Raw genomic sequence first — 18843 nt, 5'->3', positions numbered from 1 at the left:
GGTTTTTCCCGTAGTGGGCATTATGATAATGATTAGGGTTTTTCCCCTTTTATAGCTACTTTTTTGTGGAGAATAAGTCTTTCACGCGTTTTGTATCTTTGGTAACGATCTCCTTTATTTAAGGAAGTGATATGATTGTATCTTTCATGTTTATCTTCTTTTCCTCAGGCTATGTGATACCATGGGTGATCTTTTTAGCCTACCTAGGATGAGGCTTTATCCTGGGTGACGGTGGGTACACCATCATGGTTTTTTTTTGTTGTTGTATCAAGGAAAAAATGAGGCTAATAAAGAATGCTAATACGATTCAAAAACCCAACAAATTAATTTCTATATGCAATCCTCTTTGGGGAGGATGAAGCTGAAACTTATATGAACGTTGTTCATGTCTTTGCAAGACATTGGTATGCATGTGTAAATCAATGACGGAAATTCATTACCTACAACATGAACTACAAGAATATATGTACTCATACGCATGTATGATTTGAACCGACTTGAAGCATTTGAGGTATCTTGTGGCAGTCTCTGTTAATAAGAGCTCACCAGTGGGCCATGCCGCTACGTAACATAGACGATTGCATCTTTCAACATAAATAGTACACGTTAAAGCATCTATTACAAGCACCGTATTACAGCCTGATAAAAAAATTCCTCGTAACAGCTTATGCATTTGTTGTCTAATCCTAAAAAGACATAGCACACTTATACATCAAAAGCAAGAATGTTGGGATAAACTTTTATACTTGTATCATGTCACTTCTTTAAGACAACATAGACAAATTATTATGTACACGAATGAACAATACTTTTTTGAAGTAAATACCCGTTGTCATGGTCACAGTTCAGTATATTGGTTGATTAAGAGTTCTCTCAAAAATAAAAGAATCTGAAATAACTTTACATACAATAGAATAATAGATCGATCAGAACCGAAAGCAGAAAAATTTGAGACACTGAAACTCATTTTGACACACCATGCTTGCTACAAATAGCTAGTAATACGAAATCTTGGTTCAATACTACCAAGATATTACATTTCTATGTGAACATAGATCAAAAATTATATCTCTGCCAATGGGTATAGACTAGAGAATTGTATTAGTAAGCGACATGATGCCCATTTTTTAAGTTCTGGTCATCAATCTCTCCATTTCCTCTTCTCTCTCTTACTATCTCCATATTCTTTATCAGCAGAATGACGGGATCTGCTTGACGATTCATGATTTCTATGTTTTCGATGTTTCGAGTGTTTTCTGTGTTCCCTTTTTCTTCCTTTATGTCTTGAACTGTGCCGATCCCTATAATCATCAGAAGAATCGCTAGTATCGCCATCTCGTTTAGATCGTTTCCGCCTCCTTCCGTCCTCTGAAGAACTTTCGTCTCTTTTAACCTTCATGTCCTTTTTTGTAGTTTCATGGCTAAGTTCTGCTTTGTCACTTTTAGAGTCGCTCCCTTTGATGTTTCTGCTGACATCTTCGTGTTTCGGTGTATGTCTATGTGCTTCTTGACTGACTTGCGGTAGTTCATAAACGTTTGGGCTTTGAGTAGGATAGGGCTTAGGATGGATCTGGGAGTATGGTTGATCAGGAGGGACCTCAAGGCCCAGCTCTTTGCCCAATGATTCTAGAAAGTCACCCGCCACCAAACGACTCAAGGTTGTTTTTGCAGCTTCTATTTGTTTTGTTGGTTCCTCCTGTGAGGGAATGTTAGAGCTTTCTTCTTCATCGTCTGAATCATCAGAGAATATAGCCTACAAACAAAAGAAGAAATGGAAGTTTTAAACATTAAAAAATTAGAACTTTGTACTCTTTGTCTTTTAGAAGGGACACATTTGACTTGTTTACTAATGAACGGCTCCATTTGGTATCTGTTTAACTTGAATCTCTAAGGAAATGTTCAAAACACATTTATTATTTACAGATGTTATATAACCTTAGAATGATTTTAACTAAAAGGACACAAGAAAAATACGAGTACACGAGTATTCAGCATGGTACAATGGAGCTACAACAGGCAGCAACTTTGACCCATTTTTACTAATGAATGGATCATTTAGGACGCAACTTATCTCAAATGGGTCGATGGATCAGTAAAAAATGCTAAAACAAACATGGGTTGCATGAGTCAGAGTGAAAGTCACCCAAAAAGTTTTTTAAGCATATACAGCATTACAGCCTCCTAAACCGTTTATAAAAGAATTAAGATTAATATTGTAATCTTGTGGTTTATTACCACACTTAACTGCATTTAATATTTACGAATAAGCTATTAAAAAGTACAGGGGAAGTGTTTGCAGGTCAGTGCAACCTCCCCCATTTCCGGATGCATAATGTTACCACCTCTGTTCTATGCAATAGCAATACGAGAGAAAAAAAATACCTTGTAAAGGTCAACTGGTCTCTCAACATTTTCGACCTCAACCTTATCTTCAACACCCATGACATCGGTTCCCTTTATCTCATCTGTTTGTGGTGATGAGATATTATTTGAGATGGTCTTTTCCACTTCTGCTGCAGCAGCCTTGACATAGTCTGGCATGAAGATAAGAGAATCCAACTTGCTCCTCGACCTGGGGGCTGGTGGTGGCTGCAAGCAAAAATAATTGCTAGCAGTTTAGTTTATGATATTATTAAGAGAGATCGTATTTGCATAGAACTAGCAACCTACTTTAATATCATATTAAATGAGGGCATTAAAACACACAACATTTATACTGAACTGTAACCTGAAGACTAAACGAATATATCATATATAATCTTAGTGCCTTAACTTATACTTATCATGTCGAACTACAGGCGTAGTTAAAATCATAAGGATATAAGTTGTGATTTGCACTCCAATTGCCTAGAAACGTAGGTAGATTACATTTGTCCATATTTCCTAGTCCTTCAAGATTTGTTATGATTTCGCCAGATATTCTGACTGAGTGACTGTTACTATACAGCGCCTAATGTTAGCCTTATGATGGGTGATAGATTAATGAAGTTACGTTGATAGGATTAAATCAGATAAATAAACCACACATTTACATGTCAACCATAAAGCATAAAAGTAATCTTGCATTACTATATGATGCTTACAGAATAGGTAAAAAAAAAATAGATCCAAATATTAGGCTTTACAATGATCGGGAAACTCATATTACGTACATTAATAAACATGTAAGAAGCTTTGAAAAATGTGATCATTATTACCTAATAACTTGCAATATAAAACTAAATGCAGAAATCATTTTTCTCCTTTGTTTTTTGCAAAAAGAATGGAAAAGAATACCTTTCCCATGTAAGGATCAAGTAAATCGAAGCGCTTGCATAAAATAGATGCAGGTCGCCATTGAAATTCTTCACGTTTTGGGAACATACTCTTTTTCATCATTTCTTCCGCTTGACTGACTCCGTTTATCTGTAAATCAATAATTAAGTCAAAATCCTGAATTCCATACAAATTGTATTATCAGGAGTAAACTTGCAGACACTATAGGACATGCCTCTAATCCACCAGAAGTAAACTGCAACCGACCAGCTGATGCAGCCAAAATCTGTTGACTGGATGGTTGACTATCCTTTCCCCATTTTCCCTGTGCTATTGCCATGGCTGCAGCCTCGAACTCCAACCTTTCTCGAGCACGATCAGCCTCTGACATTTTACTTGATCCCCCAGCATCTTTGGTGCGAAGACCTCCATGATTTTTCTCCTTTAGAAACTGCTCAAAACGTTCTTGTTTTGCAGGGTCATGCTGGAAAGGTTTTTTGATTTCTGTTGGCTCAACCTAAAGAGAAAAAATGCTCGTATTATCAATACTAGGTAAACAATACTTTTATATTTGTTGAGGAATGTGGTGCCATATCCAACAAAAACCATACTAGAGGCTGTAATTTCAACCTGCTACCTTTTAAACGGGTTATTTGGGTTGTCTTTTGTCTGCAAGGGTCACGTGAGCAACATAGAAAAACAATAAATAAAAAAGACTAAATAGGTCTAATGGGTGAAACGAGTTGAAAGCTGCCCAATGGAATTTTGATGTCTTCAACCTCCTAGATCACTTCTATCAGCAGTTATCTTAATATTGTAAACAAAAAACATGTAGTTTTTCTATGCATATTCAGCCCAATAATTTACTCAAAAACAAATTATAAAAACGGGCATAAAGTGTTTTGACACTTGATAAATATTAGTACATTTTTTTACCTCGACCCAAATCCACCAGCTGCAATCACCTTTGCGCATGAACCACCAGTTGTAAACGAGAACGCCGTGCTAAAAGTTACATGATTTGACCTGACCCCGGCCATTGTAATCATATTTTACGCAAAATTTAAATCAAGATATATATTTGGAAATAAACAAGAAAGTGGTTTTTGTCCCATACAAGATCACCCATTGTGACCCAAATTTGTTTCCACCCGTTACCAAAATCGACCCGATCCACCAAGTTTGCCACCTCAATGCACACTAATCTCAGGGGTCAAACTGTCGAGAGCCATATCAAGAAAAAGAAAAATAAGCAAATACTTGGACTTACGAATGATGCAGGTTCAGTGAATGTATCTGATAAATGGAACTGGAGATTAACAACATCAGTGGCAGGAACATCAGGTTTCAAATCTTTAACAGTTCTCTTGAGAGGTTTTTCTCCTAAAATGTTTCCACGGCTCTCAGCGGTCATCTTCTGGGCAGGTACATCAGCTTTTTCATTCAACAGCGGTTTAAATTTGTCACTATGCTTTTGGCGTGCCTCCCATAGCTTCCTTTTGTAGTAATCATGGCCATTTCCACCACTAAGAAAGTCAAACAGTGGGTTTGACTGATTTTTCTCTCTTGAAAGTTCCTCAAATAATGTACCACAACGCGCTACCAGAGTTGCAACACCCTCAATTAAAACCTTCAAACTATTGTCTGGGGGTGGAGAAACCTCTGTTGGAGGAACTTCACTCAAGTTTCGGTTGACTTCAAGAGTAGCAGGGAACTTGTGATGTGGCACAAAATCCATAGGAACTACCGGAGGATCAAATCTAAGGACATAAAAATATACATAGAAGATGTTCATGTCTTTAGAGCAATAATATAAAGCATTAATATGAATAACAAATACATACAAAATCGAACACACCTTTCTAACTGGTAGTCAGAAATGGTAGAAAGTTTAAAACCAGGCAGTATACCATGTTGCTTTACGCTGGGCTTCTTCTTATCCTCTATGATCAATCTAGAAGGTTCCTCTTCTTCAACAAAAGCTTCAAAATCATAACCTATTGCCAAAACCAGAAACATATTTAGGAACAGGAACTATTATCTTGAAGAATATCAAGATAGAAAATTTAGACCACTACTACTTTTAAGTTAGAGATATATTGCCCATTGCATTCTATAGGCAGAAAGCATTCTATTTCCACGTTACAAAAACAAAAATGATGATTCGGATGCTAACCTGATCCATATACATCCTCGTCTTCTGCATCAAGCTCTTCAAGGGCTCCAATGCCAAATCCAGGTGCAACATTTTTTGCTGATTAATTAAAGCCCATAGGCCATAAGTAAGAAGTTGAGGAAACAAACTACAGAGCAAGTAATCCATGCAACTAATCACATGCAAGTAAGTAGAGATGGCAAAATCAGATTGTAGGAGAAATTGGGTACCAAGTCCCAATCCACACTTTTATCAAAAACTTCAACAGAAAAAACTAGATATGCCTCTCAGAATAGTTATATTATTTTGATTTTAATTAAAAACTCTTAAATAAAACCATTATTCCATTAATGAGTTCCATACGTCTATGCATTAGATTGGATACACACTTTGGGTGGCTTTCAACCTGAACCCGTCTTAGCTAACCTTTCAATTTAACATGTATGACACGCAAGAGATATAAGTCATATAACATATCCCCAACCCATTTATAAGTGAATTGGTCAAATAGGCACCTTTACAGATAGGAAAAAGGAAACTGATACAACCGACACAAAAAATGTATATCAAAAGAACGAGTATCATACGTTTAAAAGAGAAAAGGCCATCTTTCTTTAACCTTTTGTGTCCCAACTCGCTATTCCCATGTAGATCTGACCTTTTGTTCTCTGAAATTATGACAAAAATTGCGAAGTAAATAAGTTGCTGAAAAGACCAAATTAGTTACCTCGTTTTCAGAAATAAAATTTGCATACCTCTGAATTCAGGAGCACCTTTAAACGGATCGTAGCCTAGCCCATACCTATCCTGCTTTGGATTTAGCACGTAAACCTGGGAGAATGACAAGAGTATGAGACATCACTGTTGAGAAAAAACCGTCAATAACCTACCTGGCTATATATGTCTAAAAGAACATGAAAATATAGAAACAAAGTAGCTAATAAATGTATAGTTATATAGGAAATCAACAACACAATGCCACCAAGAGGAGGGTTTGGGGGACATGGGATGTAGACAGTCTTATAGACTGCTTCCAGAAGAACTTCTGGCCAGTATACTTAGATAGGGATATGAATCTGTATGGACAAACTAAACAGCCAAGCAATAGAATTATGCAAATTAGTAAGGCTATTTTCAATTCATTATTAAGAAGCATGTTAAAGAACATTATTCAAGTCCCATAACCCTACGGATTAACTTTCTAACATTTTATGTTGGGAAATGTACCAGTAGTCACCAAGAACACAGTCAACTCGGGGACATAAAACAACATAGGTACCAATCATCGCTAACCAAACTGCAATAAGGTAGAAATCTATAATAGTTTTACAAAAATACCCGAATAGATGCGAAATTTTCCTAAACCTAACAGATGGGGTCAACAAAACTAATAAAATGAGACAATCAATGATGCATGTAGTATGATAAGAGCAGAAAGGTAAGATAAAATATCTAAATGATAGCCAACTGCATAAAAAGTAGAAGGAAATACACAAACCGGAGTAGTTTTTTGAAATTGATTTAAATCTTCAGTGGGGAGCTCTGCAGCAGTTTCAATGTCATCTTCAATTTCAGCAGTAGGTGCTTTTGCATCTTTAGAAAGAGCAAGAAAGGCTTTTCTAGCTTCTCTTCGAGCATCTGCAATTACAATAATCATTCATGAGAACCATCGTGACAAATACAGTTAAATAAGGCTAATGTAAGTTTATCTTGGTTCTATAAAAATAACAAATTTCAAGCAGGTTACACGGCATGTTACTGACTCATGAAGAGCATACCATAATGGGAATTGGTCTTTGAACTTTTAATCGAGTGACCACGACGCCATCCCATTTTCAGCATCAATCTAACACCTAATCATCAACAGCATGAACATATAAGAAGATGCTTTATGAAAGGAATGAAAAGGTTATATAACATAGGAGACAAACCAATGGGATCTGTGGCTGGAACTATTAATTCATCAGGAGCAGGTCCAGGAATGGCTGATGGCCTGAAATACATTAAAAGGCTTTTTGTCAAGGGATCCTCTTTTTGCCAATCAATATCATGATTGATAATATAAGGCAAGTGCTTAATCGCTTATAGTTATCTTCCATATTTAGCTGGGAGTAAATAGCTGTACCTCTCATTTTGTTCCTTCTCAGCCTGCTTCCTAGCCATATCTGCTGCAGTGAGTCCAAAAGTGTCAAACTGCATGGATGTCCCCAAGGAATTGCCTTCCAATTCCTAAATTAAGAAAAAATTAAGATACCTCAATAAATAAGTAAAATTTACCTGAAATTTCTATTATATGTTCAATGCGATATCATCAATAATTTTATAATCGATAGCAACTCACACCAACATCATGTCATCATGTAATGTAATATACTTCGATGTTATATGAATAAGCTTGCATAAAAATTCAGGCAGAAGAAACATTGTCAACTTAAATTACTATAGTCAAGGACAAATAGAATCACACGTACAGCTTTCTCATCATCATCCAAAAAGTTTGAAAGATCTTGCTGTTTAATTTCAGCTCTATTCTTCCTTGATGATGTAAATGTTTGTGGGGTCCATCCTGCAAAAAAGTTGAAGTGAACTAAGAATTACATCCACAAACCTTAGAACTCATTCAAGCGAAATACATTATTGGAAAGTGTGTCAGTACTTACCCTCTTTAGATCCCACAGTATTATAATAACCAGCAGAATTTCCTCCAGTAAATGCCCCGTGAAACCTTCTTCTTCCTTCTTCATCCCTTACCTGAAATGCACATGATATGATAGATAACTTATTATACAATATCTATTTGAAATGGACTATAGAAGGCATCTCAACTGATTTTTACTTTTTATAATTTCAACTCCCTACATTCCAAAAATCAAGGAAATAAATTCACTTAAGGCTGCCATTTTGTAAAATTCTGAAAGCTAAGCCAGTGGATGAATACAACGTGCAACTTGTTATTCATTTTCAAATGTCAAAGTTCACATTAAACAGATACAGGCAAGTCTACATCAAAACAAACAGGAGTAGACGTATACATATTCCACACGCTTTAAATTAATAACATAAGTGCTTCATAAACAATATTGACTTTACTAAGTTCAAAGAAACTTCAATTTAGGGTAACATACTATGTGCAATTTTTAAAGTTACAACTTGTACAGCTTTACTTTTATTCACCTAATTAAGCTAAACTTGACATGCTTATCGCATACCTGGTTACATCTCCTATTTCAAACGCCATATCATCATAACCGGATCATCACATACTATGTACGTTTCTTTAATTTGACGACATAACTACATACTGTGCATCTTTCCTCAACTTGAGTAACATACTATACATATATCTTCAATTTTAGTAAAACTCCAATTCTAAAATTTGTTTTATAGTTTTAAATCTTGCCAGCTGTCATATCACTTCATCATAGCAGGATTTCGGTCAAAACGCATATTTTCAGACTAAGGTTATACTTCAATTTTCATTCATAAATTCCACAAAAATAATAAAATCATGATACACTTAGTATATAACAAACCCTAACCAAATATTATGTAAAAAAACCAACACAGCCTATACATATATTATATATATAGAGAGAGAGAGAGAAAAAAAAAAGCAACCTCTTGTTTCCAGGGAGCTAGGGTTCGGAGGTGACCAGAAGCTTCTGCAATGGATTTTTTCTTGCGACTGATTGTATCTTCTTCACGTTCGATTGGTGTTCCGAAGAAGACGAAATCCTCTTCGTCGCTCGCCATTTGCTTTCTCCGAGTTAAACACACAGATATAAGTCACTTGAGTGACCAACTGTATTTTCATTGAAATCTTCTTTTTAAATACCTATCCGACCCGTTTTACGAAACGAGAAAGTCGGTGCACGTGTCAGGTGGTCGTTGACACAACCAGCCCAGGGCGAACGGTTAGGTTTTGAGTCTAAGCAAAGATTCTCGTCTCAATGTATTTTCTATGAAAATAAGGTTAGAGTTCCATCGATTGCTAGTTAAAATTAAAATTGTCACTAAAAACTAAGTCTATGTTCTCGAATTTATATGTAAAGGAAAGGGAAAGAAGAGAAGAGAGATGAATAGAAGAAAATGAGTGCATTTTCCTTCCTTCCAAATCATCCCAAAAGTGGTAAGAAAATATCTTATACAAATTCTATAGAATTCCCTTTCTAAATCTTTTCCCTTCCAAATTCTATAGAAGGGGTGAGATAATATTTATTAAAGAATAACTAGCACGTTACCCGCGTAATGCGGCGGTAGACGTGACGGCAATGTGGTGTTGTTGGTGTTAGACGAGGCGTCAAGTGATGTAGATAATTGATGTAAAATTCATTTATGTAAATGTTAATGAAGATATTTTAAAGATAAATGATTGATAGTATAATTTAATCATTAATGTTTAGGGGGTAACATAAGTGAAAATATTATAAGGGATGCTAAATGAAAATATTACATATTTTTAATACTTCCAAAATTAAAATGCTATTTTTTTTATAATATAGTATCTATACTTCTATATTTATACACCCAAACTATGAGTTCTTAAATCAGTAATTTTTTCTACCCCAAATACCCTTGTACATATATAAAACTTTACACGCTCCTCATTTTTCTCTTTCTTTTCCTTTGCGCACACTGAACACACATACAAACACACATATCTCACTATAACCACCCATCGTCGTCAATCACCACAATTCATTACCACCGCAACCATAAATCCTCAAAATTATCACCGTTTAACTGTCGCAACGCACGAACAACCATCTAATATATATATATATATATGTATAAAAGATATGTAGTTTTGGAAAAGCATCTTAGGACATGTGTGTTCAAAATGCGGTTTAAACGCTTAATTTCTCTGTAAACGCAATCTAAAACACTCCTTAATAGTTAAGATGACTTTAAAACAATAATGTAATATAATTAACTAAAGGACTGTTAATTGTAAAATTAGTAATAAGATAAAATAAATAAAATAAAATTTTAAGAATTAGACCATAATAAAATTAAAAGTTTATTTGTATTGGTTTAATATTTGTTTATTATGAAATATTTAGGAAGGGGATGGTAGGGGAGGGGATTACACATGAAGTTGCAATAAACCATCTTTATTATCAACTATTACGTGAACTAAAAAAGAAAAGTTATAAACAAGTATACAAAATCCAATTGATGCGTTATCTAATAACATATTTCACTATATTCCTTCACATTTTTCTCTCTCAATGTTTACTTTTCTCTCTCAATGTTTACCTTTCTCTATCTCCTTCATCTCGCCTAGTTATCCAATGACGGAGCCATGGGGGTGACATGTTGGAGGAAAAAAAACTATTCGTTTCGCTGCATTGTTCGGCTACCATGCTAACATTTTAAAAACAAGATATAGGGTCAAAAATGTAAAATCCAAAAACATTTGGGAGACAGAGAAAAATGAGATATCCTACGGCTGGCTCGACTAGTTCTATCACTACTTTATTTCTTGTTTTTCTCCGCCTTTTCTTATTTATTTCTTTGTCTGAAGCTCGGCGGCTCCGATCCGGCTAAGATCCAGCTCCTTCTTTCCCCCCCTCACACTATTTTCTCCCTCCTTTCTTCAATTAAACACACCCACAAAACAGGCTCACAGTCTATACACACGCATATACATACATATATACGAGTACTTGTTTTCAAGCCATTTTGAAAGAGGGTTTGATGTAGCAGCTTTAAATGTTTAACGGGTAAGTTCTATTCACTTCAAGTTTACATTTTTCTTTCTGGGATTTGTTTATTTTGTGTAAATTTTGATGCTTTTAAAAGTTGGTTTAAGTTTGCAGTGGTTGAAAGAGAAGATCTGTACTTGGGCCTTCAAAAGCTGTTGGCTTTTGTTTGACTATTTCTCATGCAGTTTGAGGTAAATTGATTTTAATAGGTTTCTTGACTTTTTAGTTGTGAAATATGAAGTTTGGTTGTTTGTTTAGGTTAAATTGTGTTTTTTTTTTGGTGTCTGGGTTCTTGAATCGGTTATAATATACTGTATAACATTTGTGAATTTTGATATCTTTATCATTACTTTTGTAGCTTGATGGTGCATATATAAGTTTTGTGATGACACACTTTTGTTCGATTATATCGATTTTCTTTATGCTACATTTTCCGTTTGTGGAATGCTAATGATGCCCACAATTACATGTGCATAAACTGATAGAATACATTGGCATAATGGATAGGGCTAATGGCATGTACGATTTTCGGTTTTCATAACATAGTTGTACACTTGTACTTAGAATTTGCAAGGATTGTTTTGATTAGGTGGTTTTGCAATCTGGTAAGGTTTTCAACTTGTAAAACTGATGATGTGGCGCCTATATGGTTTAGATTTTGTGACACTGCCTTACATTTTGGTGATATTTGTCTGCCTAAGATGCAATATAAGAGATAAAACCCCTAAACGCTTGTTCTTTCACAATAGCAACGGTACAGGAGTTTTATTCCTTATATGAACATGTAAGGGATATATCACCAGCATGTAATGGTGCACTACAAAAACTAAACCAAAGAGAGCACATCGTCAGCTTTATAGCTATAAGTGTTTCCCAGTTGCAAAACTATCCAATCAGAACACTTTCACAAGTACAACTACCTAAAGAGATCAAAATTTATGTTTCCTAAATAAAAGTTGTGAAAGTATGTGGCTATTACATGGCATTAACCCAAACGAATATTATGTCAATACTCAATACCTTTCACCAGATAAAAGTGCATTAAAAGATGTTATTCGTTTCTGGAACCTTATGAGAGTGACCACCCATGTTTAATTTTCTTTGTTTTTCATTAGGAAATCATCCACACAAAATCCTCACAAATTTCCGGGGTATCCACCATTGGACTAGAACCCACAACCTAATAACCTATTGATATATGGATACCTCAAATACCCCCATAACCAACTAGTGCGGGATGAAAGATCTTTGTATCATTCAATTTTTGACTTCTATTTTTTTTCCATATACTCCTTTCATTGAACCATAGTAAGTGATTACATAGAAATAAAAGGCAAGCGCACAACAAGCTGCGCCGCTACTCTATTTGAAAGAAAAAAGCAACACTACGGAAAAGCAGAAAAAACTTGTAACCAAATAATTTTTTGGTCTTGTCTCTTGATATGCTAGGTATGTGTGATATGTGTAGGTTTGTTAGTAAATCAACCTGTGAAGTTTTCCAAAGAATTATAAAAGGGAAGTTATCTGAAAAAAATAACGTTATTTCTAAGCCAATATAGTGCATGGTTTGGTAATGTGGTATGATGTGACTAAGAATATGGGCTACATGAAGCAGGAGTGGACCTGATGGATCATGTTCACTAAGTAATTATATGTTATTTTTATTTTATGGACTGATGTTGTATATAACGGGATAAATTATCAGAGAGATATAATTGTTTTTGTTTTTTTTTTATAAAAAACTGATGTTAGTTTATATATTCTTTATGAAAGAACTGATGTTAATCTTTTATGGATGTTAGGATGTGCATTTTAAACTGATTGTTACAATTACCAAAATTTATAATCGGAAAATTAGATAACCACTTGACTGATAGTATTGGTCATTAGGTAATCTTACATATATCCTGAAACCTAAATTCATGGACCCACAATATTTTGAAAATTATTCTTCTAACCATCTTTTGTCACACGCTATAAGTCTTATTGACAAAAGTTATGGATATTTGTTTTGTATTACCCGGTTTAGGAATTGGTTTTAGCTGGCTTTAATTGCATGTGACTCAAATTCCTCGTTATTTAATATTTTCTTTGGGCGCATTATTCACTTTATGTCTAAATTTATCATGTGAACTTTCTTAATATCATTGTATTGCCCCAGGAAGGTGTAGATGGTGGTAAATCTGTAGCGTTAATGGATTGGAGTGTAAACACCACCTACAAAAACTTAAAAGGTACTTTCTTATTTCTACACAGTTGTAATCAGTTTTATTAGTGACTTGATTGGAAACGAATAATGGAGAATTGGATGCTTTAACCAATGTTCATATATTTAATGACAAATTTCTTGTAGTTAGAGAACCTCGTTAGGATCATGACATAGAGGGCCACACTTCAATTTATCAGCTGAAACAAATATATCTCAATAAAACGTATTTTAGGCAGAACTTGTTGGGAATTCTAAAACTTCTTAGTAAATTTAATGTTTAAATGACATCATCCTGATTATTTTGTTTAACAGTTTATTACATTTGCTGTACTATATGAGTCTGTTTATATGCATGAACATGGTTGTGGGTAGGGGTGGATCTACATTTTGTGTTGGGTATACACAAACTTAGCATTGTACTCCGTAGAGAAAAGTATAATAATGTTATTATACGGATCAACATTTTGTGGAAAAAGATGCTATGATAATGTGTACCGCTGGACCCATTTGATTGGTGTAAGAAGATATGTAATTCCTGTTGTTACCGTTAAAGTTGGTAATCATCGATCAACAGATTGGTTGTTAGTGTTACTACATATTTAGAATCTATGTCTAAACTGTCATTTTGCCATTAATTTATTGATTATTAAGATTACAGTAATATTTTTTTGTTCTTTTATAATTGTTTCTATTTAAGTAGATATAGAATCCAAATCTGTGATGGATGTGGCACTCCTTTCAAATGTGGAACCTCTAGATAGTGTACCAGGTACTTCTTCAGATAAAGGAAATCATGCAACAAAACCAAGAAAGAAGACTATGACTTCAGTTTACCTTAGATTCTTCGAAACAGCACCTGATGGCAAGAATCGCAGGTGCAAGTTCTGTGGACAAAGCTACTCAATCTCTACAGCCACCGGTACTTTATTTGCAATATGTTTAGTTATAAAAAGCCCGTCATTTATAAAATACAGAGGTGGCAAGATGGATGGGTCAGGTGGGTGGGTAACAGTTCACTTTAGGTTCGGGTTAATTACAGTAACTTAGGTATGGGGTTGGTGTTTAGCCTCAACAATTTGTATCATAATTTCTTGTGGATAAATAGTGTCAGAATTTTTATATAATTTGTAACAATCTACTTATCTAAATAAAATGATATAATAGGTTTATGCTTGAAAATATACACTGAGCCACCTTTATCCTGTTTGACCCAGAGGTAGCAAAATGGGCAGGTTGGCTACCTGATGAAAATGGGTAGTCCTTTGTACAAGTTGGCCCCGAACAATGTTCGTCCATTTTTGTATATTTATATAATTATAAACAGTTAATGTGCCAAATATGATTATACAATGAATTACTTTAAGAATTATTTGCTTTTCTTGAATTAAATAAAAATGGTATATTTTGATAGATCGAAAATACATTATGGACAGAGTTTGACCCGTTTATGTTTTACCTAATTTTATAGTATACTTCTTGATCTGTTAGGGTCGAAGCATCGCCCAAATCACTCCATTTTTAGTTAATGGGTTAAAAGACAAAAGTATAAATCCGTAAGTTTTAACCTAAACACCTTCGCCTTTTTGTTATTGTTGAAGGCAATTTGGGCAGGCATCTTAGCAACCGTCATCCAGGATATGATAAGTCAGATGACACCGTTTCCACCCCAAGCCCACAACCGATTATAGTGATAAAAAAGCCTCAAACCCAAGTCAAGATGTCTCATGCAGAACTTGACCATCTAAACTGGTTGCTCATAAAATGGCTCATTTTAGCATCTTTACCTCCTTCTACGTTTGAAGAAAAATGGCTATCTAACTCCTTTAAATTTGTCAATCCACCCGTCCAAATCTGGCCTACTGAGAAGTTTCACTCAGTACTTCATGAAGTTTTCAAAAGCATGCGAGAAGATATTCGGTGCATGTTAGCAAATGTTACCTCAAAAGTCTCAATTACCCTTGATTTTTGGACATCATACCAACAAATCTTTTACATGAGCATAAGCTGTCAATGGATTGATGACCTCTGGTCCTTCCACAAATTGCTTCTTGACATATCTCGGGTCCCTTCACCTTGTGGAAGTTCAGAAATATATCACACACTAATTAGAGTCTTGAAATTCTATAGCTTAGAAGATAGAGTTCTTTCATGTACTCATGATAACAGTACAAATGCCATTCATGCATGTCACACTCTTAAAGAAGATCTTGATAGCCAGAAAGCTAACCCCTTTTGCTATGTTCCCTGTGCCGCTCATACATTAAATTCTGTTATAGATGATGGTTTGAGGTCAACTAAATCAGTAATTGCTAAGATTAGGGAGTTTGCATTGGAGATTAATTTATCATCTGAGATGATAGAGGAATTTAGTCAGTTTACAACAACTTATCAAGAAGGTAATTGGAAATTTCCACTTGACGTGTCAGCCCGCTGGAGTGGCACTTATCAAATGCTTGATATTGTTCGTAAGGTATATAAACGTATATCAGTGTTTATTTTTCAGGTTAATTTTGTAAGAAGTTTGAGTAATTAACTGTAGTCCAATTTCTATTTTAAGAATTTAACTTTGTTTTCAGCTATTTAAAACATGAGTTTCAACCTTTACTACATGAGGTAGTCTGTACACTCAAAATGTCGACATTGTGGATTAGTAGATGACTTGGCAACACATTTGAATATGTTCTCTATATTTAGGTGTATCATCGAGAGCCATTTACCTTTGTTTCTACCCATGAAATTCCAAAATTTTATACCATAGAGGTTAGTGGGTCAAAATGTTGCATGGCTGATGGCTTGCGAAGACTTTTGGAAATGTTGACTATTATTTTTGACGTGACACTAATAAATTGGTTACCTGGAGTGAATGTTTAAATAACAAGTTTTAAAAAGCTTGAGGTTTTTCGAAATAGAAATTGGAACGTAGTTGGTTTTCATTTTATGCAATTAAACCGAACTTCTTCTATGTGGTCTTCTTTCTGCTTATTTTTTTATGAATATGCAGGCAGGTAAATCTATGGAATCTACTATTAGGAAGTACGAAGATACGCTTGGTAGGTTGCTGCTAAATTCAGCTGAGAAAAATGCCATCTATCTCATGCACTCGTATCTAGAACCATTTTACAAGACCACAAACGACATATGCACAAATAAATTACCAACCGTAGGATTAGTTCTTTTCTTCATGGATCACATTTCTGAGACTATAACGACATGTAGTAAATCTCGTAACAGTCCAGACTGGCTCAAAAGTGTAGCAATTGACATGGCTGCAAAAGTAAGAAGTTACAATGACCAGGTTTCAAACATATTTACATACATGACTGCAATTCTTGACCCTCGTATAAAAATAGAACTAATTCCTGAAAGTCTCAACTTGGAAACCTATCTGGAAGAAGCAAGAAGCCACTTTGTCAGAAATTACTCAAATACCCATTTCTCTTCTATCTCTACATCTTACGGTAATACTCAAGATTTAGATGATGGAGGGGGTAATGTGTCGTTTGCAGAGGAAATAGCCCGTAAAAGACGAAGGGCTAGTATGGGAAGCTCAACAGATGAGCTCACACAATATCTATCTGAGCCCCTAGCTCCAATTCCAATTGACGTGTTAGAATGGTGGAAAGTGAATAGGACACGTTACCCGCGGTTGTCCTTGATGGCCCGAGATTTCTTGGCAGTTCAAGCAACTTCAATGCCACCCGAGGATTTGTTTTGCAGTAAAGGGGATGAGGTTGAAAAGGCAAAACAATCACTTCCACATTCGAGTATTCAGGCTATCCTTTGTGTTAGATCATGGACCGAGTGTGGGATGAAGTTGAAATACAAGTCGACAGAGATAGATTACGAGAGGTTGATGGAGTTGGCAGGGGCAGGAGATAACGTTGCAGGCGCTTCTGAGAAGAAACACAAGTGATGTTTGTGATCTGAAGAAGGGAAATGGGTGTGTTTTGTTTGTTTGAAAATGTATGTATATATATAGGACTAGAGATTTGTTGATGTACAGATTGTAGATGAAGATTTTCTAACCCCGTTTGTTTTTCTTTTTTTACCATTTGCCTACCAATCTTTTTGTGCAACCTTATGCCAACCAACTGATTTCTCAACATATCATTATGCAGCAGCAGGATTTACTGCTGTAATTTATAATTATCAAAAAATGAAATCATGAGACTTGAAAAGTAAAATCAAACAAAATTAAAAGATCAAATTTGATGGTTTTTTATTAGTATTCAAAACTACATTCGTCAATAATTATTATATGAATCCTGAAGTAAATTATGTATGTATTCTCTTTCATTGGGGAATTTCTTTAATATTGAATTTCTTTTGATAAATGCTGCATGTTTGTTGGAAGAATTGAGTGAAACAAACTTAATTTTGCCTTGGGCAAAATTCTAACTTTTACTTTTTCATAGAATCTCTTCACATGTAATGAAAACATATGAATTGTAAAGGAAAATCTCTCGATTTTTTCATTTATCTACTACTCCTTTATAACGATTATTCTCCCCCTATTTTAAGAAAGAGTTAGAAAATAGTTAGATGGGAAATTACTAGATTGCCCTTAATAAACAACCTTTAAGGAAAGGGTTATTAAATATTACCAAAATTACCCTTAATGAATTAATTTACACTTTAAACTCTTATCTTCTAAAATATCACTATCACCATTGTATCAACTTACACGGTTAGACCACTCGACACCAATTGTCAATGTCATCGATCACCACTAAACCACCGTCGCCGTCACTGCCGTCGCATTGCGCGAGTACAATGCTACTTTATGTTTACCCATAAGAACTCAAGACCAACTTATTTTCAGAAAATAATCTATATATACACTTTTAACTTTTGACTATGTCCAAAGGGGTGTTTGGTCTAGTTTTTTTTAGGGAGCTTTTAATTGTTTTACTTATCTTGTAGGAAAAACCATTTTAAGTGTTTGTGTGAATTTTTGATTTTATTTTTTTAGTTTTTATAAGCCACTTTTTGATAAGCTAAAAATTAAAGCTTTTTAGCTTTTCTTTCTATTTTTTTTTAAAAACTAAAAAACTAATTCAAACATTACATAAAAACTTATAAACTTAAAAGTAAAAGAACCAAAAGACATTTATATTATATAATCATAAGAATAACCCCAAATATGTTTTATGATGTTAGTATTGTAAAGCATCATTTGTATATTTGTTGCTGTATTAAAAGATGTAACACTAAAACCCATGTGTTGGTTTACACTCTTTGTTAAACCCGGCTTTGACTCCATTTTCCTCAGCTCGCCGGCCGGCCACCAGAATTCTCATCGGCGTCGAATCTTTTAATACCAGGTGGTAACATAAAAACCCTTATTTCTTTAACTAATATATTCATCATGATTATTTATTATAATACCTTTAGATTTCTAAAAAGTCACAAACTTTCTTTCTGTTTCTGTTTTCATTCACAACCCCAATTCAAATCCACCAACAAAATCACCAAAAACTTCAAAAAGATCAAAACTTTAAACAATTTGCATAAAG

General features: G+C 34.6%; 2 protein-coding genes across 4 annotated transcripts; one reads left to right on the top strand and one right to left on the bottom strand.

Moving 5' to 3' along the window:
• Positions 1 to 835: 835 nt before the first annotated feature.
• On the bottom strand, positions 836 to 9200 carry LOC122579483 (G patch domain-containing protein TGH). Its single transcript, XM_043751665.1, has 16 exons — positions 9029 to 9200; positions 8071 to 8161; positions 7882 to 7976; positions 7536 to 7639; positions 7342 to 7403; positions 7189 to 7263; positions 6909 to 7048; positions 6166 to 6241; positions 5998 to 6078; positions 5432 to 5509; positions 5114 to 5252; positions 4526 to 5015; positions 3491 to 3772; positions 3277 to 3405; positions 2383 to 2589; positions 836 to 1753 (listed from the first exon to the last, which is right to left on the bottom strand). Exons 1-16 carry the CDS (start codon positions 9161 to 9163, stop codon positions 1142 to 1144), a joined length of 2796 nt encoding a protein of 931 aa, XP_043607600.1. The 5' UTR covers positions 9164 to 9200; the 3' UTR covers positions 836 to 1141.
• A 1735-nt stretch (positions 9201 to 10935) lies between these two features.
• Positions 10936 to 17378, top strand: LOC122578606 (zinc finger BED domain-containing protein RICESLEEPER 2). 3 transcript variants are annotated; one of them, XM_043750598.1, is made up of 6 exons: positions 10936 to 11136; positions 11233 to 11309; positions 13280 to 13352; positions 14028 to 14246; positions 14926 to 15797; positions 16329 to 17378. In XM_043750598.1, the coding sequence occupies exons 2-6, from the start codon at positions 11298 to 11300 to the stop codon at positions 17238 to 17240; spliced, it is 2088 nt and encodes a 695-aa protein (XP_043606533.1). In that variant the 5' UTR covers positions 10936 to 11136; positions 11233 to 11297; the 3' UTR covers positions 17241 to 17378. The 3 variants fall into 3 exon arrangements, with proteins under 3 accessions (XP_043606533.1, XP_043606534.1, XP_043606535.1); XM_043750599.1 differs by having other exon boundaries at positions 11216 to 11309; XM_043750600.1 differs by having other exon boundaries at positions 10937 to 11136; positions 13284 to 13352.
• The last annotated feature ends 1465 nt before the right edge of the window (positions 17379 to 18843 follow it).

Source organism: Erigeron canadensis, chromosome 8 (assembly GCF_010389155.1).
Source record: "Erigeron canadensis isolate Cc75 chromosome 8, C_canadensis_v1, whole genome shotgun sequence".
Taxonomy (NCBI): domain Eukaryota; kingdom Viridiplantae; phylum Streptophyta; class Magnoliopsida; order Asterales; family Asteraceae; genus Erigeron; species Erigeron canadensis.
This window is presented reverse-complemented; position numbering and strand designations above follow the sequence as displayed.

What these genes read in the sequence shown, in the direction of transcription:
- LOC122579483 (XM_043751665.1), bottom strand. Translation starts at nt 9,163, where the DNA reads ATGGCGAGCGACGAAGAGGATTTCGTCTTCTTCGGAACACCAATCGAA. An exon ending in TCCAGCCACAGATCCCATTG is followed by an intron (nt 7,264 to 7,341) that starts GTTTGTCTCCTA and finishes GTTGATGATTAG; the next exon opens with GTGTTAGATTGATGCTGAAA. An exon ending in AGGTGCTCCTGAATTCAGAG is followed by an intron (nt 6,079 to 6,165) that starts GTATGCAAATTT and finishes TCATAATTTCAG; the next exon opens with AGAACAAAAGGTCAGATCTA.
- LOC122578606 (XM_043750598.1), top strand. An exon ending in CTCAATCTCTACAGCCACCG is followed by an intron (nt 14,247 to 14,925) that starts GTACTTTATTTG and finishes TTATTGTTGAAG; the next exon opens with GCAATTTGGGCAGGCATCTT. An exon ending in TGCTTGATATTGTTCGTAAG is followed by an intron (nt 15,798 to 16,328) that starts GTATATAAACGT and finishes ATGAATATGCAG; the next exon opens with GCAGGTAAATCTATGGAATC.